The 27,275-nt window shown below is 41.5% G+C and overlaps 1 protein-coding gene across 8 annotated transcripts in view; it reads right to left on the reverse strand.

The window, feature by feature from the left end:
- The window catches only part of AREL1 (apoptosis resistant E3 ubiquitin protein ligase 1), a 48,800-nt gene that overhangs the window by 14,628 nt on the left and 6,897 nt on the right, over positions 1 to 27,275 (reverse strand). For 6 of the 8 annotated variants that reach the window (XM_045448238.1, XM_045448243.1, XM_045448241.1 and 3 more), the window contains 4 exons: positions 16,736 to 17,050; positions 11,760 to 11,820; positions 10,648 to 10,874; positions 9,451 to 9,688 (listed from right to left, as the gene is read on the reverse strand). In XM_045448238.1, the coding sequence (XP_045304194.1) occupies positions 9,451 to 9,688; positions 10,648 to 10,874; positions 11,760 to 11,775 (481 nt within the window). In that variant the 5' untranslated portion in view covers positions 11,776 to 11,820; positions 16,736 to 17,050. Of the gene's footprint in view, positions 1 to 9,450; positions 9,689 to 10,647; positions 10,875 to 11,759; positions 11,821 to 16,735; positions 17,051 to 21,229; positions 22,852 to 27,275 lie in introns of those variants that run through there. The other 2 variants (XM_045448244.1, XM_045448245.1) reach the window with 2 other exon arrangements.

Genomic DNA, 27,275 nt, shown 5'->3' on the forward strand with positions numbered 1-27,275 from the left:
AGCTGGGTCCTGCCCAATTCTTAGGGATAAACACCACCATGAAGAGGATGAGAAAAAGAAAGAAAAAGATTAATTCAAATGAACCGGGGAACTCATTTTCACAAATTTCTAACCACTGCTGCACTACTAACCATTGCTGCACTAAACAAAAGGAGAAAAGGACTCACAGGAAACAGAACTGAAAGCTACATTGTGTCTACAGTCTCACTGGGAACCTACAAGTGAGGCAGGCCTCAGAAATTGGCACTAAACAACCGCAAAACAAAGAAACAAAAAAACTCAGAAATACTTAGGTGGAAATCTAAGAACACATGTACATGTAGTATGTTGAAAACTAAAAAATGCTAGTGAAAGAAATGAAAAGGTCCACATAAAGTCAGAGGTCACCAAGTTCATGAACTAGAAAGCTCAACATAGTAAAAATGTCAATCCTCTCCAAATGATATTCATGTTTAATATCATTCTTATCAAAATCTCACCAAGAGTTTTTGTAGATACAGCAAATATTGTTCTAAAATTTATACAGAGAGGAGTTAAGATGGTGGAGAAGTAGGGGGACTGGGATTTCCCTCATCCCTCAAACACAGCTGTTTTGAGGTCAGAACACTTGGAACACCCAGGAATACAGGCTGCAGAGTCACAGAAAAATCTCCACAAGTGGACAGAGCAGCTTGATGGGACAGAGGTTTGTGTATGTGAATTGGGAGAGAGAAAATGGGCAGTGTACGAATGGAGGGGAGGGAACCCCTTCTGTGGAGAGACAAAAGGGAGAGAAAGGCTATGGAAGTATGATATTGTGTTTGGACAAGAGAAAACCCTCTCCAGACCACGGACTGGGGAACGAGGAATACAGAGAGTGCCAGTGTCTACTTTGCAAACAGCCGTAGGAGCTGAAGATCAGCGTTTTCAAGGGTGTGTGACTTTCTCTGTACCGGAGCCGCTGCCCAGTGCACATGCCTGGCGGGGAAGGGAGTCAGCCCCTGGGCGCGGTAGTGATCTCAGGGGCACTTTGGGAGAGGACAGTCCCCTCCCTTGAGTACCGTGGTTTGAGGATTTATTGCCCCCACAAAGGACAAAAGATCTTGCAGGAACTGGCCAGCCAGAGGCCCTTTGTCAGATGGGTGGTGTGGCGTTACCCTAGAACCAGGTCTGTGTGGTGCGGATCCTTTAAGACATTGGGTTTTGAATACTAGCCTAACGCCTGGGAGGCCCGGGACAAGCCCTGGTCCAGGGAGGAGGGACTGGGGCATCTCCATTTTTCTCCCCATCACCAACACAGTGGGGCTTCAGGGAACAGGACAGCGGCCCCCAGTGGAGGCGATGCACTGACCAAACCCTGTCCCTCCGTACCTGGTAACTGCTTATCTACTGGAGTGGGACTGACACTGACCAAACCAGAGTGACACTGACAGAGCCAGACGGCCTCTCCTGCAGACCAGCAGAGCCACCGGTCCCAGGCCCCAAAAGACAACTGTCCTGCAGTTTTGTATGTTAGTCTGTTGGGTTTCCTTTTCTTTCCTTCTTTTTCTTTCTATCCTCCTCTTTTTTTCCCCTCCTTTGGAATCAGGCTCATAGTTTCTGATTTGATTTTTGGTCAATTCCTACTTATATAATATATATGAATATATATTATATATATTATGTCTATATATTACAAACAGATACATATAAAATATAATATACATATGTATATATATCTTTTTTCCTTTCTTTCTCTGCTTTGGTTGTTTGTTTAATCAGGCATTTTCACTCTATTCTTTTTACACACGTTCTGTATCTCTTTCTTTATTTTCTTCTCTCTCTCTGGATCAAGCCATATAGTTTCTTTGATTCTCTGCCTGGTCTTTTTTTTTTTTGCCCCTTTCGTTGTTCTCTTTGTTTGGGATAAGGTTCCCCCACCTTTCCTTTTTTCCAGGGTTGCTTCAACGAACATGTCAAAGCACACCTGGTGGAAGGTCCAAACAATCCACCACTATGAGCAGTGGGATAGAGCAGCCAAATACTCAACAACAGAATGCACACAACACACTCTGGAAACAGTTCCTGAAGTGCCAGACCCTGGACAGTGTATGACCCATTAATCACCTGTGAGTGATTAATATAGCACTCACAGGTATGGGACACATAACAAGCTATTAAAACACGTACGTGACACGGGTGCCTGGGTGGCTCAGTAAGTTAAGCATCCAACCTTGGCTCAGATCATGATCTTGCGGTTCAGGAGTTCGAGCCCTGCATCGCAGGCTCTGTGCTGACAGCTGAGAGCCCGGAGGAGCTTACTTCAGATTCTGTCTCCGTCTCTTTCTGCCCCTCCCCCACACATGCTCTGTCTCTCTCCCTCTCTCTCTCTCTCAAAAATAAAAATAAACACATAAAAATAAATAAAACACGTACAAGACAGAAACCTGACCAAAATGACAAAATGGAAGAATTCTCCACAAAAGGAATTCCAAGAAGAAATGCCAGCCAGAGAATTGTTCAAAACAGATATAAACTATATATATGAACAAGAATTTAGAATAACAGTCATAAGACTAATAGCTGGGCCTGAAAAAAAACACAGAAGAGGAAAATACATTGCAATCCAGGCCTGTCTCAAGAAGCAAGAATGATCCCAAATACATCACCTAACCTCAAACCTAAAGGAACCAGAAAGGCAGCAGTAAAGAAAGCCCAAAGCTAGCAGAAGAGAAATAATAAAGATTAGAGCTGAAATAAACAATACAGAATCCAAAAAACAATAGGTCAATGAATCTAAGAGCCGGTTTCTTGAATGAATAAACAAAATTGATGAACCCCTAGCCAGACTTCTCAAAAAGAAAAAAGAGAGGACCCAAATTGATAAAATCACGAACCAACACCACAAAAATACAACAAATTATTAGAGAATACTATGGAAAATTATATGCCAAGAAACTGGACAATCTGGAAGAAATGGACAAATTCCTAGACACCCACACGCTACCAAAATTCAAAAGTGAAGAAACAGAAAATTTGAAGACCAATAACCGGCAAAGAAATGGAATCGATTATCAAAAATCTCCCAACATATCAGAGTCCTGGGCCAGATGGCTTCCCAGGGAACTTCTACCAGACATTTAAAGCAGACTTAATACCTATTCTTTTCAAGTTGTTCCAAAAAACAGAAATGGAAGGAAAGCTTCCAGACTCTTTCTATGAAGCCAGCATTACCTTGATTCCATAACCAGACAAAGATCCCACTAAAAAGGAGAATTACAGGCCAATATCCCTGATGAACCTGGATGCAAAAATTCTCAACAAGACACTAGCAAATCGAATTCAACAGTATATTAAATGAATTATTCGCCATGATCAAGTGGGATTCATTCCTGGGCTGCTGGGCTGATTCAATATTCACAAATCAATCAACATGATACATCACATTAACAGAAAAAGGATAAGAACCATATGATTCTGCCAATAGATGCAGAAAAAAACATTTGACAAAATACAGCATCCTTTCTTAACAAAAACCCTCAAGAAAGTCAAGATACAAGGAACATACCTTAATATCATAAAAGCCATATATATGAAAGGCCCACAGCTAATATCATCCTCAATGGGGAAAAACTGAGAGCTTTCTGCCTGAGATCGCGAACACGACAGGGATGTCCACTCTCACCACTGTTGTTTAACATAGTATTGGAAGTCCTAGCCTCAGCAATCAGACAACAAAACGAAATAAAAGGCATCCAAATTGGCAAAGAAGAATCAAACTTTCAGGGGCGCCTGGGTGGCTCAGTCGGTTGAGCGTCCGACTTCGGCTCAGGTCATATCGCTGTCCGTGAGTTCGAGCCCCGCGTTGGGCTCTGTGCTGACAGCTCCGAGCCTGGAGCCTGTTTCAGATTCTGTGTCTCCCTCTCTCTCTGCCCTTCCCATGCTCATGCTCATGCTCTGTCTGTCTGTCTCTCTCTCTGCAAAAATAAACTTAAAAAAAATAAAAAAAGAAGACGAATCAAACTTTCACTTTTCACAGATGACATGACACTCTACATGGAAAACCTGAAACACTTCACAAAAAAAACTGCTAGAACTGATACATGAATTCAGCAAAGTCGCAGGATATAAAATCAGTGTACAGAAATCAGTTGCATTTCCATACACCAATAATGAAGCAACAGAAAGAGAGATCAAGGAATCAATCCCATTTGCAATTGCACCAAGGACCATAAAATGCTTAGGAAATAAACCTAACCAAGGGGGTAAAAAAAAATCTGTATGCTGAAAACTACAGAAAGCTTATGAAAGAAACTGAAGATGACACAAAGAAATGGAAAAGCATCCCATGTTCATAGATTAGAAGAACAAATATTGTTAAAATGTTGATACTGGCAAAGCAATCTACACATTCAATGCAATCCCCATCAAAATAGCACCAGCATTCTTCACAGAGCTAGAACAAACAATCCTAAAATTTGTATGGAACCACAAAAGGCCCTGAATAGCCATAATGTTGGAAAAGAAAACCAAAGTTGGAGGCGTCACAATCCCAAACTTTAGCTTGTATTACAAAGTTGTAATCATCAAGACAGAATGGTACTGGTACGAAAACAGACACATAGGCCAATGGAATAGACTAGAGAACCCAGAAATGGACCCACAAATATATGGCCAACTAATCTTTGACAAAGCAGGAAAGAATATCCAATGGGAAAAAGACAGTCTCTTTAGCAAATGGTGCTGGGAAAACTGGACAGCAACATGCAGAAGAATGAAACTGGACCATTTTCTTACACCATACACAAAAATAAATTCAAAATGGATGAAAGACCTAAATGTGAGACAGGAAACCATCAAAATCTTACAGGAGAAAACAGGCTCTTTGACCTCAGTCAAAGCAACTTCTTACTTGACATGTCTCCAAAGGCAAGGGAAATAAAAGCAAAAATGAACTATAGGGACCTCATCATGATAAAAACCTTCTGCACAGCAAAGGGAACAATCAAAACTAAAAAGCAACCAATGGAATGGGAGAAGATATTTGCAAATGACATATTGGATAAAGGGCTAATATCAAAAATCTACAAAGAACACCTGAAAAACAAATAATCCAGTGAAGAAATGGGCAGAAGACATGAATAGACACTTTTCCAAAGAAGATATCCAGATGGCAAACAGACACATGAAAAAATGCTGAACATCACTCATCATCAGGGAAATACAAGTCAAAACCACACTGAAATACCACCTCACACCAGTCAGAGTGGCTACAAGTAACAACTCAGGAAACAACAGATGCTGGTGAGGATGTGGACAAAGGGGAACCCTCTTGCACTGTTGGTGGGAATGCAAACTGGTGCAGCCACTCTGGAAAACAGTGTGGAATTCCTCAAAAAATTAAAAATGGAATTACCCTACGACTCAGCAATAGCACTACTAGGAATTTATCTAAAGGATATAGGAATGCTGATTCATAGGGGCACATGTACCCCAATGTACACAGCAGTGCTATCAACAATAGCCAAATTATGGAAAAGAGCCCAAATGTCCACTGACTGATGAATGGATAAAGAAGACGTGGTATATATACAATGGAATACTACTTGGCAATGAAAAAGAATGAAATCTTGCCATTTGCAACAACGTGGATGGAACTAGAGGGTATCATGCTAAATGAAATAAGTCAGAGAAAGACAGATATCATATGATTTCACTTACATGTGGAATTTAAGAAACTTAACAGAAGACCATAGGGGAAGGGAAGGAAAAATAAGACACAAATAGAGAGGAAGGCAAACCATAAGAGACTCTTAAATACAAAGAACAAACTGATGGTTGACGGGGGTGAGGGGTAGAGGGGATGGGGAAAATGGGTGATGGGCATGGAGGAGGGCACTTGTTGGGATGAGCACTGGGTGCTGTATGTAAGTGATGAATCACAGGAATCTAGTCCTGAAGCCACAACTACACTGTATGTTAGCTAACTTGCCAATAAATAAATAAATAAAAATGAAAAATAAATTAAAAAAAAAAATACTCAGGTGAATGACCTCCCCCCCAAATGAAACAAAATAAAATTTATATGAAAAGAGAAAGGATCTAGAGTAGCTAAAATAATTCTGAAAAAGAGTAAAGCAGGAAGAGTCAGTTTACACAATTTCAGGATTTAGTATATACCTACAGTAATCCAGATTCTGTAGTACTGGTGGGAGGACAGACCCATAGATCAATGGAACATTAACAGAAAACCCAGAAATAGACCCCTACAAATATGCCCAACCACTCTAATGAAGGTACAAAAAAAAGGGCAATGTTACAGGGAAAAGATAGTCTTTTCAACAAATGGTTCTGGAACAACTAGACACCTAGAAGTAAAACAAAAACAAAAACAAAACCTTTACACAATATACAAAAATTAATTAAAAATGGATCAAGGCCTTATATATAAAATGTAAAGCTAGGAAATTTTTAGGCAAAAAAACAGGAGGAAGCCTTTGGGATCTAGAACTAATCAAAGAGTTCTCAGATACCTAAAGTATGACCCTTAAAAGAAAAAAATTAATAAAGTGACTTCATCAAAATTAAAACCTTTGCTTTGTGAAAAACCATGCTAAGGAGATGAAAAGAAAAGCTAAAGATTGATAGGAACATATTTGCAAACTACGTATGTAACAGAGGACTCATCTGTAGAATATATGAAGAACTCTCAAAACTCAATAGTAAAAAACAAAAGCATCCAATTAGAAAATGGGCAAAGACACTTCACCAAAGAGGGGAAACGGCAAATGAGCACATGAAAAGACGTTCAACATCATTAACCATTAGAGAAATGCAAATTAAAACCACCACAACCTTGGGGCACCTGGGTGGCGCAGTCGGTTAAGCGTCCGACTTCAACCAGGTCACGATCTTGCGGTCCGTGAGTTCGAGCCCCGCGTCGGGCTCTGGGCTGATGGCTCAGAGCCTGGAGCCTGTTTCCGATTCTGTGTCTCCCTCTCTCTCTGCCCCTCCCCCGTTCATGCTCTGTCTCTCTCTGTCCCAAAAATAAATAAACGTTGAAAAAAAAAATTAAAAAAAAAAATAAAACCACCACACCCTTAACAGAATGGCTAAAATTAAAAAACTAAAAAAAACAGTGACAATATCAAATGCTAGCGAGAATGTGAAGAAACTGGATTGTTCATGCATTGCTGGTGGGAGTATAAAATGCTCCAGACACTGTGGAAAAGAGTTTGGCAGTTTCTTAAAAATACTAAGCATGTAACTACCGTACAACTCAGCAGTTGCATTCCTGAGCATTTACACCAAAGAAATGACGACTCATATTCATACAAAACCTCTACATGAATTCTCATAGGTTTATTCATAATAACCCTAAACTGAAAACCACCCAGATGTCCTTGGACTGGGGAACAGTTAAACAAACTGTGTGGCACATTCACACCATGGATGACAACTCCGCAATAAAAAGGAGCCAACTGTTGATACATGCAACAACTTGGATGAATATCCAGAGAATTATATTACATTCTTGAAGTGACAAAATTACACAAATGGGCTGCCAGAGGTTAAGAAACAGGTAGGTGGATAGGGGCGCCTCAGTGGCTCAGTTGGTTAGGCATCCAACTCTCAGTTTCAGCTCAGGTCATGATCTTTGCAGTTCATGGTTCGAGCCCCATGTTGACGGTGCAGAGCCTGCTTGGGATTCTCTCTCTTAAAAAAAATAAACTTAAGGGAAAAAAAAAAAAAAAAACCACAGGTGGGTGGGGGAGGGAAAACAGGTGTGGCTATAAGGCAACATGAAGGATCCTTGTGGTGACTGTATCAATGTCCGTAACCTGGCTGTGATATCGTACTTTAGTTTTGTAAGATGTTACTACCATTGGGGGAAAATGGGTCAAGGATACACCAGATCTCTTGGTATTATTTCTTACAACGGCAGGAGAATCTACAATTATCTCAAAACAGAGTTTCATTTAAATTTAAAAAATAAAAGGACTGAGACATATTGTAAGGACATGAACTGTTCCCTGGTGGCAAGGGGATGGGGTGATGATAATTCATGGGGAAAGGAGTCTGTGAGTCACTGAAGTAAAGGGGGAGATACATGGGGATGGAGATGGCTTGGGAGCCACCTTGTCCGCAGCCTTCTTCCTTTACAAGAGAAAGAAAACTGAGGACCAGTCAAGCAAAAATACACAAATCTTAAGCCCTTCTTGTTATGGTTTGACTCCAACAGGTTCCCAAAGTCCTCTCATTTCTGTGGATACCAACTTGGCCAGTACTTAATGACACCCTCAAAAGGAAGCCAAGGCAGGGCACAAAGAGCAGACAGGATCTTAACACACTACACAGATTTGTTGCAGAATCAGAAGTCAGAGACTACACCTTCAGGCTTCAAAGTCAGTGAGCATCTATTATCTGGCATAAAGGATACGGGTGGGGAAAAGTAGAGATAGAGGTCTCAATTCTTATATACCAGCAGCTAGGGCAGACACTTTGCCATGAGAAGGAAAACACATTTTGGTAGCAAGGGTGGAATTAGGTTGAGGTGCTTTTACTTGAAAAGATTTCAAAAATTAGAAGAATGTACCTTTTGTCTCTTCTGGCACCCTCGCCTCTTAAGAACTTACTAGGCTGATGACCCAGCAATTCTACTCTTAGAGAAATAAAACCGTATGTCCACACAAAAACTTGTACCTAAAGGTTCACACCAGAATTACTCACAACTGCCAAAAGCGAAAACAACCTAAATGTCCATCAGCTGGTGAATGGATACATAAAATGTGGTATATCCATACAATGGAATGTCATTTAGCAATAAGAAGAAATAAAGTACTGATTCATGCTATAGCACGGATAATCTTTAAAAATATCATGCCAAGAGAGAGGCAGTCACAAATGGCCACATATTATATGATTACACTTATATAAAATGTCTGGAGTAGGCAAACCTACAGAATAAATAAATGATTACTTAGGGATGGAGGGTTGGGGAAAATGGGGAGTGACTGTTAATGGGTGAATTCTTTTTTGGGTGATGAAAATGCTCTAAAATGGACTGCAGTGATGGTTGTGCAACTCTAAATTGTTAAAACCACTTATCTGTATATTTTAACTGGATGGATTATGTGCCACAATCCATGTAGATGGGAAAGCGTTTTTTAATTTTTTTTTTATTTTTTTATTATTTTTTTAATGTTTACTTATTTTTGAGACAGAGCATGAACGGGGGAGGGTCAGAGAGAGAGGGAGACACAGAATCGGAAGCAGGCTCCAGGCTCTGAGCCATCAATCAGCCCAGAGCCCGACGCAGGGCTCGAACTCACGGAGTATGAGATTGTGACCTGAGCTGAAGTTGGACGCTTAACCGACTGAGCCACCCAGGCGCCCCGAAAGCGTTTTTTTTTTTTTTAAAAAGACAGAAAGCAGAAAGAAAATCGAAGGAAGGGATGGCAAAAGAGAAATAGCAAAAAAGAACAAACATACCAGGCTGAAAAATCTTGTAGTAGGGACTGTAGGCCACGTTTAATCCACCAAGCTTTACTGAGATTTCGTAACGCCCAGCCCTGCGCACAGTGAAGGCCACCTTGACCACGTTGGAACTGGGCTCCTGGAGCACTTCCTGGGTCACTGGAATTTCCACGGCCAGCTCAACATGAGAGATGTGAACTCTCAGTCCCACAGGCCGGTGTGCGGGAAAAGGCTGCCCGTTCTTGTAGAATAACTGCAATGAGGAGAGAGGGCACTCGTTAGTGAGCAGGAAGAGAGAACTCTTACCCACCTGACTGGAGAGGGGGTGGGGCAGGGAGGAGGTAGCGGGCAAATCCCAGTACCCACTCATTCCTACTGTCCTGCTCACAGGCACAGAGAGAAACACCACACCTCAAAGAAAACCATTAAATCATGAACAGATTCTTAACTTGTTCAGAAGGCAGGGATAAAATATACATTTTATTTTCAACTTGACATTTCTGAATGCATTTCAACTGGACATTTCTGAACCACAAATGCTGCCTCCTCAGTATAAGCAGCCCTTTTTATTATATTATCAGTGCTAAACTGAATGTAAAGGTAAGTCAGCGGATCCCAGTGGCACGGAGTGAGCTAAAGCACCAGGCAGGGCTGGGGGGAGGGGGGGCGCAGGCTATCAAGCCAAGCAGAATGCTGCAGTGGAGAAGTCATCACAGGGGGTGGCAAACTTTTCTGTAAAGGCCAGACAGTAAATATTTTGGCTTTGTGGGTCATACACAGCTACTCCACTCAACTGTGGTTAACTACTCAAGTGTAAAAGCAGCCGCAGGCAATACAGGAAGATGGATGGGTGTGGCTGTGCTCTAATAAAATTACATTTACAGAAACAAGAGGCCGGCCTGATTTGGCCCTCAGGCCATAGTTTGCCAACCCCCAGTCTAGAACACCTATTCCTTCGGTAATAGTTTTCTTGTTTTGAAAAAGTAACATTAAGTTTTAAACATCTTCAAAGCTAAGCACCTACAAGACCAAAATGATAGAGAAATTTGTGGCCCTTCAGATATTAACACTTCCCAAGTCCCTGGGAGGGGCTGAAAAACAAGGAAAAAATGTTAACATTCCAGGCCAGCACCACCAACAGGATGAACTGGGCTCTGGAAAGCAAGTGATTCAGAAAACCCAATGGGTATGGAGACAGAAACATTCCCTTACATGCACTCGGAAGGCCATGCTGTGGCCCACCTCATAGGGGTCCTTCCAATCCCAGGAGACTTTGCAAGACCGGGGATCCAGGTAATTTCCCCGCACGTAGTCATAAATAGTCCGGTCCCCTCTGCGCTCACGGTCCTCATTCTGGAGGAAGCTGACTACACGTGCGGCAAGCTCAAAGAGGAACTTAATTGTGAAGAAGAACGCAACCACAGACACTGTGATTCCACCTATGTAAAAGAGAGAACACACATACCTCCTGCCAGTTACAGCTTCTCATTGTGGAAAAGACCGGCCAACTTTCAAAAAGTGAAAGAAGTTAGGATGCGATACAAGACTTCCAAGGAAACACTGTACTGGGTCACTACCTCTGTGGGTGAAGAGAGGAACTTCTACATCAGGGGTCAGAAATTACAGGCCAAATCCCATCCACTGCTTGTTTTTGTAAATAAAGTTCTATTAGAACACAGCCCCACCTATTCATTTACCAATTATTGTCTAGGGCTGCCCTAGCCCTAAACCAGCAGAACCCAGTAGTGGTACAGAGCCCGTACGACCTGGGAAACCAAAATATTTACTCTTTGGCGCTTTACGGGAAAAGTGCCAACCCTTGTTCTATACCGTGGGCCACATAAAATGCCCACCCCCTACATTCCTGCCTATGCTAGGCCCTCACAGAAGCAGTAAAACGAATGTGAATTCTAGTCCCTCCATTTGGAAGTCTTCCCCTCTTTTGTCCACTTAGCAAAAGCTCTCCCCAGTCCTCACCTGAGTTAGGGGTTCCCTCTTCTGGGCCCCCTCAAACTCCTGTATATTCACCTATTATAGCTTTTCTCCCCTTGAGCATCTTCCCCTTCATGTTATGAGCTTCCTGAAGGCAATTTTTGCCTTATCCGACTTTGACTCGGCAGGAAACAGTATCTGGCATGGACCAGAATTACTCAATAAATATTTCCCAAATGAATGAATTCCACTGCCAACTCTGTGAAGGTACACTCTGGCGTGAACAGAAATATTTCTAAGTCTACTTTCAAGGGGAAAGGGGGTAGACGGGGAGGCAAAAAGGATGTAAGCAGCCCTAACAAAAATAATAAAGAGCTCTTTCCACAACATACCAATAACGTAAAACATCAGGTCCCTTCAGTGCCGCCAGACAGCCGAGGATCACAGCTGCAGCTGCAAAAGAAAACTTGTTTAGTGTTCTCTCCAATTCTTCCTTACAGCCATCTCAGAGAGAGACAACACAGGGCTTGAGTCAACTGACTCTGGCCTTACTGTGTCCCTGTCCTCTCTCTCCAGTTTGACAGGTGCCCTATGACAAATTTCAGCGAAATGGTGACTACATCATTTCTCCTAAAGACTTCCAATCTACGACCACCCTAGGAATACCACAAACAGCCACTTGCTTTATTGCTAATTACAAAACGCAATAACATGGCTTTCATCTTCTTAGATCCAGGGCCCCAAGACAGTTTCCCTCCCCCATGCAAAGTAGTGCTAATTAACACAAGCAAAGAGGATAATGGAGTCACTTTCCCCTTCTATTTGCCTTCTGGAAGTAATTCATCTAAGTAGAAATAGTTATATCAAATGTGGATTTTTAAAAGCAAGTATTATTATCATCATGCTGGCATGTAATTAAAGTGAACCACCGGTCATCCCAATAAGAAGCAGCGGGCGTGTAAGAGAAGTCACTTTTGCTGTTACCAATCAGACAACAGGTCCCATGGAAGATGAGCTCAGCAGAAAGGCCAAGGACAGGAACAAAAGGAGGAGATTCTGTTTATCCTAAGTGATGCCTGTCAAGGTCAGAACAATTCAAACAGGGGCCAGGGTTCAAGGGGACACTTTCACTGTTACTAAACTTATTTCCAGAATAAGACGTCAATCTTCATTACTCGTTTGAACCACCCAAGGTATTGCCAAGAAAAAATGCCATGTACACTGACAGTGGTATCGATCGCTGAGTTTTGACCTTAGTAGAACCTGTAAAAGCTCTCCATTCTGTAATGCAGTGAATTCATTCAAGTCAATGTATATAAGGTTATCAATGTTATCTCAACTCAGCGCCTTTTATCTGCACTAGAATATTACTTAGAGACAATATGGCTGAAAATTTCTAGGCTCAAATTTGGGAGGGACCAAAATAGGTTCTGTTTTTGTTGTTGTTGTTTATAAATAGGGTATGCTTTTATGTCTAACTGTACTGGAAAATTTTAAGTGAGAGACTGGAAAATGGCCATTAGCTCCTCTGATAGCAACAATATATCCAGTGGAATCCACGGAGAGTAGGTAATTTGAGGAATGACCATGTCAAGTTTCATAGAAATCCCTGTTCAGACTGGTCTATAATCTACTGGCAAAGAAATCCACACAGGGAACATTACAACAGTCAATACACCTGGATTAGGCTGCTCCCCAAAGGGTCAATTATAAAAAGACAATATACAGACCCCAAATTTGGGATCACAACTACTGAGCCTCCTGCCCAAACAGGCAGCTCATATCCCGGAACCTTATGCTGAAAGCTGCTTTCGTCTCTCAAAAAGCATCTGTCTGCACCTTACACGATGTGCTAGATGATTTCGTAGAACCCAAACTGGCAGTTTAACTGTCTGAATTCACTGAAATACTCCCTCAGTTGGATGTCATTCAATCTGATCCATGATATGAAAATTTGGCCCTTAGCAAAACTGTAACACTCAGCAGAGAAGAAAGTGTATGTGGCTGATGTTATAGGACTTGTGGCCTCAAGTCTCTTACTCCTTGGAGGAACAAGAACACCACCAAATGTATGGCATTCCCAGCATTAGGGCTGGGAAATTCCTATGTACTACCTCTGACAACTATAAGAAGCTTTACTGCGAGAGGTGGTGGACGAGCAGTAAGTCAGAGGCCTGCGAACCGGTTCCAAGGCCGCAACTACGTGACCTGTCCAGGCTTCGGAACTCTCACTGCTAAAAAAGAACTGAGATTCACTAATTTCTATGGCACCATCTCCTTCAGTGCGATAGGGCTTCAATATAACTCCCCACAGCCATCAGGACCCTACAATCAAACAGTAGAGCAAACAGGACAATACAGAGGGTGAGGGCGTGGACTCCAGAGCCGGCCTACCTGAGTTCATACCTATTCTCTGTCACTCACAGTGCGACATTAGACAAGTTATTTCATCTCTCTGTGGAGAGCCAGTTTCCTCATTTGTCAAATGGGGTATATCTATGTGTACCTCACAGAGGTGCTGTAAGGATTAAATGAGTTTACACACGTAAACAGCCGAGAATAGTGCCTGGCCCAGAGTGAGTTGTCAGTTTTAATTGTTATTAAAATCATTACCAATAGTGGTAGTGCCATCACTATCCCTTTGCGTCAGAGCCAGTAGAAAACTCCAGGAACCTCTCTACTGGCCCCCAGTTTCTCCAGTGGGAAATGCATCAGAATCGTCTACTGAAGGTAGGTAATTCTGGCTTCTCTTACTGTGTTTCAAATCTCTGCCTACATGGGAGTTCTTCACACTATTCTAATTTTATGCCTGAAAATATTTATAATGAAGAAGTCAAATTCATCCAACAAATACTGGGTACTTACTTAATGTGCCAGGTACTGGGGGAACAGTGTTGGGACAGCCACAGTCTCAGTCCTCATGAAGCTGGCAGTACTGAGCTCGACCTTGCTGAGTCCTTGTCCATTTTCTCCCCCACTTATTTTTCAACCAAACCGTCGTCACTGATCCAGAACACCTAGACCTTTCCCAATCAGTCAATTCTACATTTCTACTCCAATTCCCTTTATTATTTTAAACCCGGATACCTATTACTACTTTTTTCCAAACCACTCTCCTCTCTTCTCCTGGAAACCTCCTTATGGCCAGGGAATTAGCTCTGTCGATTCACTGCCCTATGATCTGACTTTTACAAAACCTCCCACTTCTCTACAATAGCTCTCAAGAAACCCCCCAACAATAAATATCTACCCATCTCTCAGCTGTCACATTTTGAATTTGCCTTCCTTTTACATTTTCCTCCTGTCTTGTTCCTCTTGAATGCTGTCACAAAGCCTTCCTGTCTTTATCACTCAAATCATTTTTATTCCAGATTTCACTTCAATTCTGTAAGCATTTTCTGTTCTCTGACTCTGGCAAGGCTCTCCCGGCTCTGTCTCTGCTCCTATCCCCACCCACAGTATTCCCTTGGCTCATCTCCACAAAACCTTATTTTATCCTATGATCTACCTGACTCGAGTCCTTTCTATCTTTACATATAGGCTCTGAAACACAACTCCACGCTTTGCAAAATCACTTCCTCTGCCTAGACTAACCACTCCCCTCTCATGTCTCTATCCATGGGCAATCTCCTAACCCTAAAGTCTAGGGAAGGTCCTGTCTTCCCTCCTTGAAATCTCCCTTGAGCCTCAATTTAGAAATTCCCTCCCTCGTCTGAATTCCCACACTACTTTTATTTATCTTTTGGCACTTACATTCTCTTTCATTTTAGTCCTGTGTTTGTTTTATTTTCCATTTCAGAGTGGTAACATGAGGCAAAGACTAGTCTTCAGAATTCTCCACAGCGTCCAACATAACTGCATACAGTAATTGCAATAAACATGAATGAAGTATCTGAACAGATAGGGTCAAATGTCTGTTCTTTCCTTTGTCCAGAATGCCTAGGGATCAGGAATTTTCTAGATAGGACCTCCTTTTAGATACAGTTTTTAAAGACTTCGGTAACTGGCAGTATATTCACTTGAGCCAGGGACTGTAAACTCTTTGGACCACAAGTTACCAACTGACTTCAGTTCTACAAGTATATACCAAATACCCACAACTAGAGTCATAGGTTCTCATGCATGGCTTGGTATCTGGTTTTCTGGTTCTATCTTCCTTATCTTGAGCTTTTATTTTTCTATAACAGTTTCTATAGCACCCTCCACTTTCTGCTGCTTACACTTCTCCTTCATAAAATTATTCTGGAACTCTTCCCAAGTCTAACTCAAGCACAAAGAAGCAGTATGTTAAGCCTCTGCCATACTAATTCATGCAATTTGGCTGCACGAGTATTTTTTTTTTTTTTCAAGTTCATCTCTTTAGTGTTCTTGCTTTTACACAATTCAGCAAACTGGAATATTCTAAGCTAGAAGAATAACAGTAGTAGTAGTAACATAATACTCCCTACCTTTACTGAGCCGCTTACAATAGGGCAAAATGCCGCACTAAGTGCTTCTATGTGCTAGCCTAAGTAATTGTCCCTGTAACAACCTGGCAAAATAAACACTATTATTCTCATTTTACAGATAAAAAAACAACAACAACAACAACAAAGCTGGGCTTGGAAAGGACTTGCTGAACATCTCCCAGCTGGTTAAATGACAGAGCTGAGACTCAAGCCCATGCCTGACTCTGAAACCCAATGTTCTAAACCTCATACAACACTAAATCAGGAAAAGAAAGGAGTCATAGGGACAGTGAGGTATTTGGGAAGAGGGAAGATTTAAAAAAAAACAACAGGTAAAAGAAAGTATGAAAAACATTACTTAATCTTCCTGGGAGGAATCCCAGCACAAGGTTAAAATTAGAAAAATAAATGCTTATGGCCCCTTTTTAAATCTTTTGAAATAAAAATAAAGCATGACAAAGGAAAATGGAATGCAGTACCAATTATCTAATGCAGAAATATCACTTGCTTACTAAAAGATCCCGGGCAAGTTGCTTAATACTACAGTACTTGGCTCACATTACCTACAAAAGGCGGGGGAGGGGGAATACTTGAAAACGCCTGTCTCAAGGGAATGTTAAGAGTTGACTAACGGACACATTCTAAAACTCTTTGCTTTTTTAGGAGGCTAAAGATTTGTAATTACAATAGGAAATAAATTTTAGCCTGGACATCGAAGATGGGTTGTGAAAGTCATTTCCCAGAAACAGAGAACGGATTTCTTCATCCTCAAAGGTGCTCTAGGGCAGGGGATCGATTCTAACTGCAACTGTGCACTCCAACAGCTATCCGTTGCTGAAAAGGCTTAGGAACTGGCTGGCCCCTGAGTCTACTTTCTGCATTCCAATAACAAGTGAATGTTAACTAGTCTATGGTCTTACCTTTAAACGAGGGCCCATGTTCTGAGCACCAGGTCGAGCACTCCTATTCACCAAAGCAGGTAACTTCTGGCACCATTCACCTTGTCCTCCAACTTCCACAGGGGAGAAAACTGCTGCAAGGTCAACGGAAAGCGTCTGTCCATCAGACACTCACTGAGGATATGTCACAGGAGCAGAGGGTCAATAGTTCTGGAATGAACTGGATGAATTCCACGGTGGAGAAATATAGCCCCAAAACCTGTTATCCCGGACTTCTCTCTAGGGCATGGTGCAATCAACTGCCAAAGGATGCATCTGTTCTCTTGTCCCAGGATCCTACCTGACAGAGAAAAAAAGGTCAGTAGAAGAGGTTTTTATTTCTGAAAGAGAATCCCCAGAAAACAACAAAGAGGATATAGAAGAGGCAGGAGAAATTCCGGGGCACTAAAAACAAGCAAGGCCTGGTAAACTTGGACCAAGCTTTCCCAGTTAAAACTCCACAAAAAGGAGCAATGGCAACCTCACTGCCTTAACTGTGTCACTCCCCAGAAGGAAGCTCCAGCTGACTGCGATCCTTCATTAGGAGCAACTAGGGACAGCTTTAAAGAGTGAGCCTCATCACTACCACATGCCTAATTCCAGTTTAATAGGGCTGCAGCACAGGGGCTGAGAATAAGGTGAAGAGATATGAAAGCACAGGATAGGTGGGGCCACAATGCAGAGGGCCTCATATGCCATATAAGGAATCACGGCAACACTCACTTGGAAAGGGGAAATCACCAAAAAGCTCCAAAACCTAATCTATCTGCCCATGCGGTCTGCTCCCTTCGCGCCCACGTATGCATTTCCAAGACATGGTTTAACAATGCTGGTTTTATTTTTTAAATAGTGTTATTTACTTTTCTGAGTGGGGAAACGAAAATCTGTGGACTTTCAAGATAAAGTCACTAAGTAAAGTCTAGTAAAGTCAGGGTGTAACTCAAAGATATTCATGAACTAAATATAGCAGAAAGGGGGTTATGGCAAAGCATACGCAAACAGCCACCACAGAACAAATGAGAAAAGACTACTCATCGCTAAACAAAAAGAGATTCTCTTTCCACATGGTGGGAACCGCGCTCAGTGCTTCATATATATTAACTTACAACCCCAGGGCACAAAGGGAATTATCCCCCTATTTTACAGATGAGGAAACTGAGGTACTCTCTCAAGATTACGCACATGAGTAGTAATGATCAATTAAACCCAGACAATCTGGACCTAGAATCCATGCTTTTAATGACTATCCTACTTGCCTTCCTACCGTGGGAAACCAAGAAAGAAACCCCACAATGTTAGTAAGAACAGCAGAACAGAGTAAGTGAAGGCTAGCCGATCAAACAAGTTAGCAAACTTTTCTAATAAAAAATAAACAAGTATTTGTATTTATTTTAAAATATGGTGACAGAATTGCCAAATACGTGAGCCAAAAGCCGGGTCAACCAGCAACTGGAACCAGATTACAGGATCCACAAGCAAGATAACAGTTACATAAACTGTAAGAGATCAATTAGAATGCTATCTAAGCATTAAACAATGACACCTTTTAAGGAATAACAAAAGAAATTTCTCACAAATAAAATGTTAAATACAAAGTAAGCACAAAATTATTTACATGGCATGAGTGCAATTTTTAAAATATTACATTACATAAACAAGACTAGAAGGAACATAAAAATACTAGTCATTTTTTGCTGTATGAAATTATAAACAACTTTCATTTTCTACCTGTACCTTTCAGTGTTTTCCAAATTCTTACTGATGTAAGAACATATTAAAAGTTTCTACTTCTGGAGAACAAATAACTTTTTGGGGGAGAACAGGTAAGTTATCCTTTTTTTCAAATAAGGAGTATAAAAATTAGCTAAAAATAAAAGAACGTACTGAAATTTTTTAAAAAAGTTTTCTTAAGATTTTTATTTATTTTTGAGAGACAGAGACAGAGCACAAGCAGGGGAGGGGCAGAGAGAGAGGGAGACACAGAATCCGAAGCAGGCTCCAGGCTCTAAGATGTCAGCACAGAGCCTGACACGCGCTCGAACTCACAGACCATGAGATCGTGACCTGAGCCGAAGTCGGACGCTTAACCGACTGAGCCACCCAGGTGCCCCCGAATGTACTGAAATTTTATTTAAAAAATTCTTTTAATGTTTATTATTTATTTTTGAGAGAGACAGACAGAGCATGAGCAGGGGAGGGGCAGAGAGAAAGAGGGAGACACAGAATTCAAAGCAGGTTCCAGGTTCTGAGCTGTCAACACCAGAGCCTGACACGGGGCTCGAGCCCATGAACCGGGAGATCGTGACCCAAGCCAAAGTCAGACGCTTAACTGACTGAGCCACCCAGGTGCCCCTGCAATTTTATTTCTATTCATTATGATCTTAGTGGGTCTCCAACCCTGAAATCAGCTATTTGGTTATTAAATAACTCCTAGTTTGTTTTTTTTTTTTTTAAGATTTTATTTGTAAGTAATCTCTACCTCTAACATGGGGCTCGAACTTCAACTCCAAGATCAAGAGTTGCATGCTCCACGGACTGAGCCAGCCAGGTGCCCCAAATAACCCCTAGTTCTAACATCATCTTTACTGCACCCACCACAATCTACCACGCATAACCCCTCCCAATGCTTCAGTGTCTCTAGTAAGCCTCAAAATTCAGCTCAAGCATCATCCCCCTTCCTGGTCCAATTCTCAGGCCCTCTGAGAATTGCCCCCATGCCAGGCAGAACCAATCATTTGCTCCTCTGTGATACGCCTATGCTGAAGATACCTCTATTATAGCATTTATTAGTCTGTATTATAATTGTTTATACAGTAGTGTCTCCTAATGACTTCTGGGATCTCGGAAGACACTGATGGGTCTTACTCTTCTTTGTCTCCCAGTAGCTAGTATGCTGTTCGGTTTATCGCTTAACTTTGATAAGTTCCCCCAAGTGATTCCTATAAATATTGAAGTCTCAGAAGCTTGGTCTAGGCTCTAGGGCAGTCCCTCTGAGAAGCAACCTGATATTCTGTATCTCTAACAGACTCACAGGAAAGGTTGACGCTTCTGGTCTGCAGATCGAGCTTCCAGGAGCAAGGGTCTAGAGCAGGAATTGGCAAACTACAGCCTGCAGGCCAAATCCAGACAGAACCTTGCTACAAGAGCAAAGCTGAGTAGCTGCAGAGACATATGGTCTACGAAGTTTTCCTATCTGACCCTTTACAAAAAAAAGTTTACCACCCTCCAGCATAGGGTCGTAGCCTTAAAGCTACATAACTGCTTTGTGTAAATTAACTCATTTTTATAAATGAAAAAAAGCATAAAGTCATTTTCTTCCAATCCAGTTCTGCCCCCTCTTAGGAAAAGAGCTATAAAACTTGCAATATTATGCAAATATTTCTCCTGGTGAATTTCAACTGTTATTTAAAAGTGTTACGGGGGCACCTGGGTGGCTCAGTTGGTAAAGTGGCCAACCTCGGTTCAGGTCATGATCTCAAGGTTCACGAGTTCGAGCCCCACGTCAAGCTCTGGGCTGACAGCTCAGAGTCTGGAGCCTGCTTCAGATTCTGTGTTTTCCTCTCTCTCTGCCCCTTCCCTGCTCGCACTCTCGCTCTCTCTCTCAAAAATAAAGAAACAAAAAAAGAGTTCTACGCCTCCCATACCCCAAGTAGGAATTTTATACAATCATTTCCCAAAGTACATGTTTCCTACAATTATGCTTGCATTTCATCAAGGCTATAATTTCCTAAAACCAGTACCTCAGGGACCAATACTATATCCAGGTTTCTAAAATTATTACTATACACATTACTGACTCAGTATCTACTTTTAAACTATTATTAAAAATCCTGTGAAATGGGGCGCCTGGGTGGCGCAGTCGGTTAAGCGTCCGACTTCAGCCAGGTCACGATCTCGCGGTCCGTGAGTTCGAGCCCCGCGTCGGGCTCTGGGCTGATGGCTCAGAGCCTGGAGCCTGTTTGTGATTCTGTCTCCCTCTCTCTCTGCCCCTCCCCTGTTCATGCTGTCTCTCTCTGTCCCAAAAATAAATAAACGTTGAAAAAAAAAAAAAATTAAAAAAAAAAAAATCCTGTGAAAAACTGACGTGAAAGTCCACTTTGGAATTCTGGTGAATAACAAAAGAGGCAGTGGCAGCAGACAGGAGTTCCAAATATCACCCACTGAATCCCACAAAGAAAGACAAAAGAAAGACATTCGCTTTGAAAGACGTAGTCTTCAGTATTCTCTATACAGAAGCACCAGCCACAGTCCAGGAAAATCAAATTAACAAAACAAAACAAAACAAATCATTCAATAAGCAAAACGCTGACAGTTTAGAGTGACCTAAGGAGGTTCTGAGAAATAAAGTGCACCATCAGATACTTTAGATTGTTTACGTTTTCATCTGCTTAATTTCACCGTTGGTTTATTCTCCCCCAAATCCCTACCATAAAAGACTGCCTTCCCCCATCAAGTTTATTCTCTTGAGATATTTACACAGTTGTGTATTCCTGCTATCTCGCTTCAGCCAACTTATACGGTTTTCATTTATATTCTTTCCTCATCAGTCAGCCCCTCCAGTCTCTTAATCATTCTTGTGGGTCTTCTGTGAACTCTCTCCAGCTGGTCCCCAGCGATCTGGTAATGAGGTGCCTCCAACTGACTGCAGCCTTCCAGGAACAGCCTCGTTAGAACAGGATGAGCTCACCCTCCTCGGTTCTATGACATAACACTCCTGAGTAGACAATCCCCCACATCACAGCAAGCTAGAATGCCGCCATATTAGACTATGACCCCATTCCATGCTTCTCAGATTTGGGCACTGGGGCATGTCAATGTGCTGGAAGGCAGGGGATAAATGGCACATGTTGGTGCAGCAACTTTTCACTAAAGGATGAGGTGGGTGGGGAGGGAAAGCCCTGTTCACGTTAAAACACTCATAGGTAACAAAATAGAATGCACAATTTGCGTGAATGTCTAAAGATAAAATATGAGTGTGGTCAAGATATTCAGAGATTTGATACCTGATGCAGAAAGGCTGCTTGGGGCTCTGCTCCCAGCCCCCAAGGGGTTACATGCCCACTATCCTCTACCACCAGAGGTACTCGAGCTTAAAAGTTTGAAAAGCACTACAATCCCCACTCAACTCACAGTCTATTACCCCACTATCACTCATCTCACATACTCACATTTTAAATAAAATTATTTTTTCTGCTATGTTCCCCATCCTTGGATATCTATATTCTCCCTTTGCCTAACATAACTGTAATTCACTGATGGTAATTCACCAACATCTTCGTGTTCCTCTGTAAGGTTCATTCTTCATTCATTTCATATTTCTTGAACATTTGCTGTCTGCCAGGCTGTGTGCTAAAAGCTAAAGTAACACGGAAAAATAAGACAGGGTATTTTCTTAACCTGGATGAACTCAGTCCAAAGTGGGAGCTGGACAATACAACCCGGCAAATGCCACAAAAAAGGAAGAAACAATGTGTGTGTGTGGGGGGGGGGGGGGGGGGCAAAGGAAGGAGAAAGGTAACTTTGCCTGAGGGTGAGGAAGCATTCACAGAAGAGACAAGAGAGCTATTAAGACCGAGCAAGCATTCGCAGGGCAGGGCAGGGCAGAAAAGACCAGTATCCTAGGTGGAAAAAACAGCATTAAGCAAAAGTTCTGAGTCAAGAAAGGGGATGAAAAAGGTCAGCATTATGAAAACAAAGTGTTTAGAAAGACCAAATGGGGCCAAACTAGGGTGACTGATTCTCAGTACAGTACAGTATAATGCTCAAGAGCATGAATCTTATTACTGAGTAATCCCGGACAAACTACTTCTCTTCAGTTGCCTCAGGAATAAAGTGGAGATCCACTAAGAAAAGGAAGGGCTGGAAACTAGCCCCGGGTGACTTGGCACTAGACGGGTGCCTCAGGGGATGTGGCTTTAACTGCCAACCAGGCTGCCCGGTTGCCCGGCTACGACGGAAGTTTGCACCCAGGCCACAATGGCAGCCCAACCTGCAGTAAATTAGGAAGATGGCACTGTGTATACCTGAGGGACTAATTGGTTTTCCAGAGAAATCCCATTTGGAAGCAACCACAGCAACGATCCAAAATACGGACTGTTGTTGTTTTTTTTTTTTCTCAAGAATGATGATAACACAGGGACGTTTGGGTGGCTCAGCTGATGAAGCATCCAACTTCAGCCCAGGTCTTGATCTCATGGTTTGTGGGTTCAAGCCCTGCACTGAGCTCTCTGCTGTCAGCATGGAGCCTGCTTTGGATCGTCTACCCCCCTCTCCCTCTGCCCCTTCTCTGCTCATGCTTTCTCAAAAATAAATAAACTTAAAAAAAGAACGGGGTGCCTGGGTGGCTCAGTTGATTAAGCGTCTGACTTTGGCTCAGGTCATGATCTTTCAGGTTCGTGAGTTTGAGCCCCATATTGGGCTCTGCGCTGACAGCTCAGAGCCTGGAACCTGCTTCAGATTCTGTGTCTCCCTCTCTCTCTGCCCCTTCTCTGCTCGTGCTCTGTCTCTCTCTCTCTCAAAAATAAATAAACATTAAAACAAATTTTTTAAAAGAGAATGATGATAACACAAATCTACCTTTACTGAGAACCTACTACTACTGTTTGAGGTGCTTCATGTATCACGTAACTCACATCAACCATATAAAGTACCTACATTGTTATCCATATGTTACAGATTAGGAAACAGAAGCACAGAGAGCTAAAATAACTTGCCTATTGTTACCTAGATGACAAAGGAAGGAGTCAGGCAATGTGATTCCAGAGACTGATGTGTCAAGAACCCTAAGAAAGGAAAAAAAAAGAGAAAAGATTCTTGGGATAGGAAGAATGAGAGCTCAAGAAACACTTAACCTGGAAATTTAAAGAAATATGATTTCGTTTTAGACTTTAAGCAACCACAACCAAAGAAGCCAAGAGGTGTTTTTTAAGTTAAGGGAGAAAGAGGCTTACACATTTTAAAAGAAGTAACTCTGGCGGTAATATAAGAGAGACTCTGAAGAGGACGACAGACCACTGGCTGAGAGACCAGAAGATGCTGGTCCAAGGGAGCAGCGAGGAACTGGTCATGATGCAGAGGGGGAGAGGCTAGTGTAGGCACTGTTTCCCAGTTAGAAACAACAGGATTAGTGACCTATGAGGTCAAAAAGATAAAGGAGAGCAAGAAACCAAGGACAAATCAGGAATTTTTACTCTTGGGAGCCTGGATGAATGGTGGTGGTGAATGAAAGACACAGAGCCAGTACAGAGGGAAAGATAAGCACAGAACTGAACATGTTAAGTTTGAAGTGTCTATAAGATATCCGGGTGAATATATCCACAAGACAATTGGACATAAGCATCTGAAGCCATGGAAATACCAGTACCCTGAGGGCAGTTAAAAGACACAGGAGATTAAAAAAACAAAACAAACAAACAAACAAACAAAAACAAGACTGCCATGGAAAACAAGTAGACCAAGAAAAAGACCAATTACACAACTCTGAGGAGATCAACCTTGAAAGTACTGCCTTCTCCCCCAACAAAGGAGCTAGCAAAAACTGAAAAGGAACAATCAGAGAAAAGGGAAAAACTGTAAAAGTGGTTTACTAGAGCCAAAAGGAAGTATTTCTAGAAACCGGTGGTCACAGTATTAGAAACAGTAATGATTTAGGCCAGAGGGGGAATTCAAAAATCAGCACCCAGGTTTTCTTCCTTGATTATTTGGAACTCTCATTCTCTGATCAAGCAACTTCAAATAAAATGTGTATCTGATTTCCATCTATTCTCACTAATAATAAAAATCTTAGCCTAAACTTGACCCAACACTGATAACTAGTAAGCTCTTTGCAACTCAATTCAGGGATACTGATTATTTCAAAATTATCTTAGTGCCTATTACAAATTCAGATCTGAACTAATCTGAATCCAGTCTCTAATCCCACATAAATCAATGGCAAAAAAAAATCATATCAAAATCAGCTTTATTGAGGTACGGCTTATATATAGTAAAAGCCGGCAACTTAAACAATTAGAGCTTTGCCAACTGTATAAGGTTATGAATATAAAACACAATGGTGATACAGAACATTTCATCATCCCAAAGACTCCTCATGATCCCCTTGTGCAACCACTGATGTGCTTTCTATCACCATAGTTTTGCCTTTTACAGAATGCCAAATAGCGTTCTATACAGAATGTAGACCTTTGTGTTGTGGCATTTCTTTACTTACCACATTATTTAGACCCATACATGTCATTACATGTATCAGTAGTTCATTCCTCTTTATTGTTGTGTAGCAGTCCATTATATGGGCATATTACAATTTCTTTATCCGTTCACCAGTTGAAGGACATTTGATTCTATCCAGTTTGGGGCTGTTCAGGATAAAGCTGCTACCAACATTCAAGTCTAAGTCTTGTGGGCACATGTTTTTGCTTCCCTTGGGTAAACAGCTAAGAGTGAGATTGCTGGGCCAGATGATAAGTATATATTTAACTTAAAAGAAACTGCCAACCTGTCGGGGTGCTTGGGTGGCTTAGTCGGTTAAGCATCCGACTTCTGCTCAGATCATGATCTCATGGTTCGTGGGTTTGAGCCCCACATCGGGCTATCTGCAGTCAGCATGGAGTCTGCCTCAGATCCTCTGTCCCCCTCTCTCTCTGCCCTTCCCCTGCTCATGCGCTCTCTCTCTCTCAAAAAATAAATAAAATAGACATTTAAAAAGAAAAAAAAAAGAAACTGCCAAACTGTTTTCCAAAGCACCTGTACCATCTTGCATTTTCACCAGCAACGTATGAGAGCTCCAGTTGCTCACATCTGCCAACACTTGGCATTGTTGATCTTTTAAATTTTATCATTCTAGAACAATCCAACAAGAAGACATAGTAAACTTTAAATACTTATTCACCCAACATGGAAGCGTCCAAATACTTCAAGTAGTTAACAACAAACATAAAGGAAGTAATCAAGAGTAGTCTAACAGTAGGGGACTTTAAAATCCCACTTACATCAATGAACAGATCATCCAAACAGAAAATCAATAAGGAAACAGTGGCTTTGACACATTGGATCAGATGGACTTAACAGATATATTCAGAACGCTCCATCCTAAAACAGCAGAATACAGTCTTTTCAAGTGCACACGGGACATTCTTCAGAACAGATCCATATTGGGCCACAAAACAAGTCTCAACAAATTCAAAAAGATCGAAGTCATAACCATGCATCTTTCCTGACCACAACACTATGAAACTAGAAATCAACCACAAGAAAAAAATCTAAACACATGGAGGTTAAAGAACATGCTACTAAATCTTACCCATTCTAATAGGTGTGAAGTGGTCTCTCACTGTGGGTTTTTGTTTTTGTTTTTGTTTTTGTTTTGAGAGAGAGAGAGAGAGAGAGAGAGAGAGAGAGAGAGAATGACAGCAAGGGAGGAGGGTAGAGGGAGGGAGAGAGAATCTTAAGCAGTGTCCATGCTCAGCTTGGAGCCCATCCTGGGGCTAAATCTCACGACCCTGGGATCATGACCTGAGTCGAAATCAAGAGTTGGACACTTAACCAACTGAGTCACCCAGGCGTCCCTCTCACTGTGGTTTTGATTTGCAATTCCCTAAGGACTAACAGTATTGAGTACGCTTTCGTGTGCTTAATGGCTATTTGTGACACTTCTTTGGTATCCAAATCTTTTGTATTTCTAAAAATCAAGCTGTTTGTCCTACTACTTAGTTGTTTTCAAAGTTCTTTATATACTAGACACATGTTTGACAAATATTTTCTGTGGTTTGTTTTTACCATTTTCTTAATGGTATTGAAGAATAAGTTTTGAATTGGATGAAATCCAACTTAGTAACATTCTTCTTTTAGGTTGTTTTTTGTATCCTATTAAAGAAAAAATCTTCGCCTAACACCAGGGTGAAGATTTTTTTCTAGAAATTTTCTCTAAAGGTTTCACAAAAGAAAATCTCTTGTTAAAATATTTAACAGGAGTACACATGAAGAGATGCTCAATATCACTAATCAGGGAAATGGATATCAAAACCATAATGAGATATCACCTCACACTAGTCAGAATGGCTAGCATCAAAAAGACAAGAAATAAAAAGTGTTGGTGAGCATGTGGACAAAAGGGAATCCTGTACACTGTTGGTGGGAATGTAAGCTGGCGCAGCCACTGTGGAAAACAGTCTGGAGGTTCTTCAAAAAGTCAAAAATCGAACCACCGCATGACCCAGAAATTTCACTTGTGGGTATTTACCTGAAGAAAATGAAAACTAATTTGAAAAGATACATGCCCTCCTATGTTTACCGCAGCATTATTTACAATAGCCAAGATATGGAAACAACCTAAGTGTCCATCAACAGATGAGTGAATAAAGAATATGTGATGGGACATGTATAATATATACATATAATGTATATATATATATATAATATACACGTATATTTAAAATGAAATATTACTCGGCCATGAAAAAGAATGAAACCTTGCCATTCACAGCAACATGGATGGACCTAGAGGGTATTACGCTAAGTGAAATAA

The sequence above is a fragment of the Leopardus geoffroyi genome, chromosome B3, assembly GCF_018350155.1.
Source record: "Leopardus geoffroyi isolate Oge1 chromosome B3, O.geoffroyi_Oge1_pat1.0, whole genome shotgun sequence".
Lineage (NCBI taxonomy): Eukaryota > Metazoa > Chordata > Mammalia > Carnivora > Felidae > Leopardus > Leopardus geoffroyi.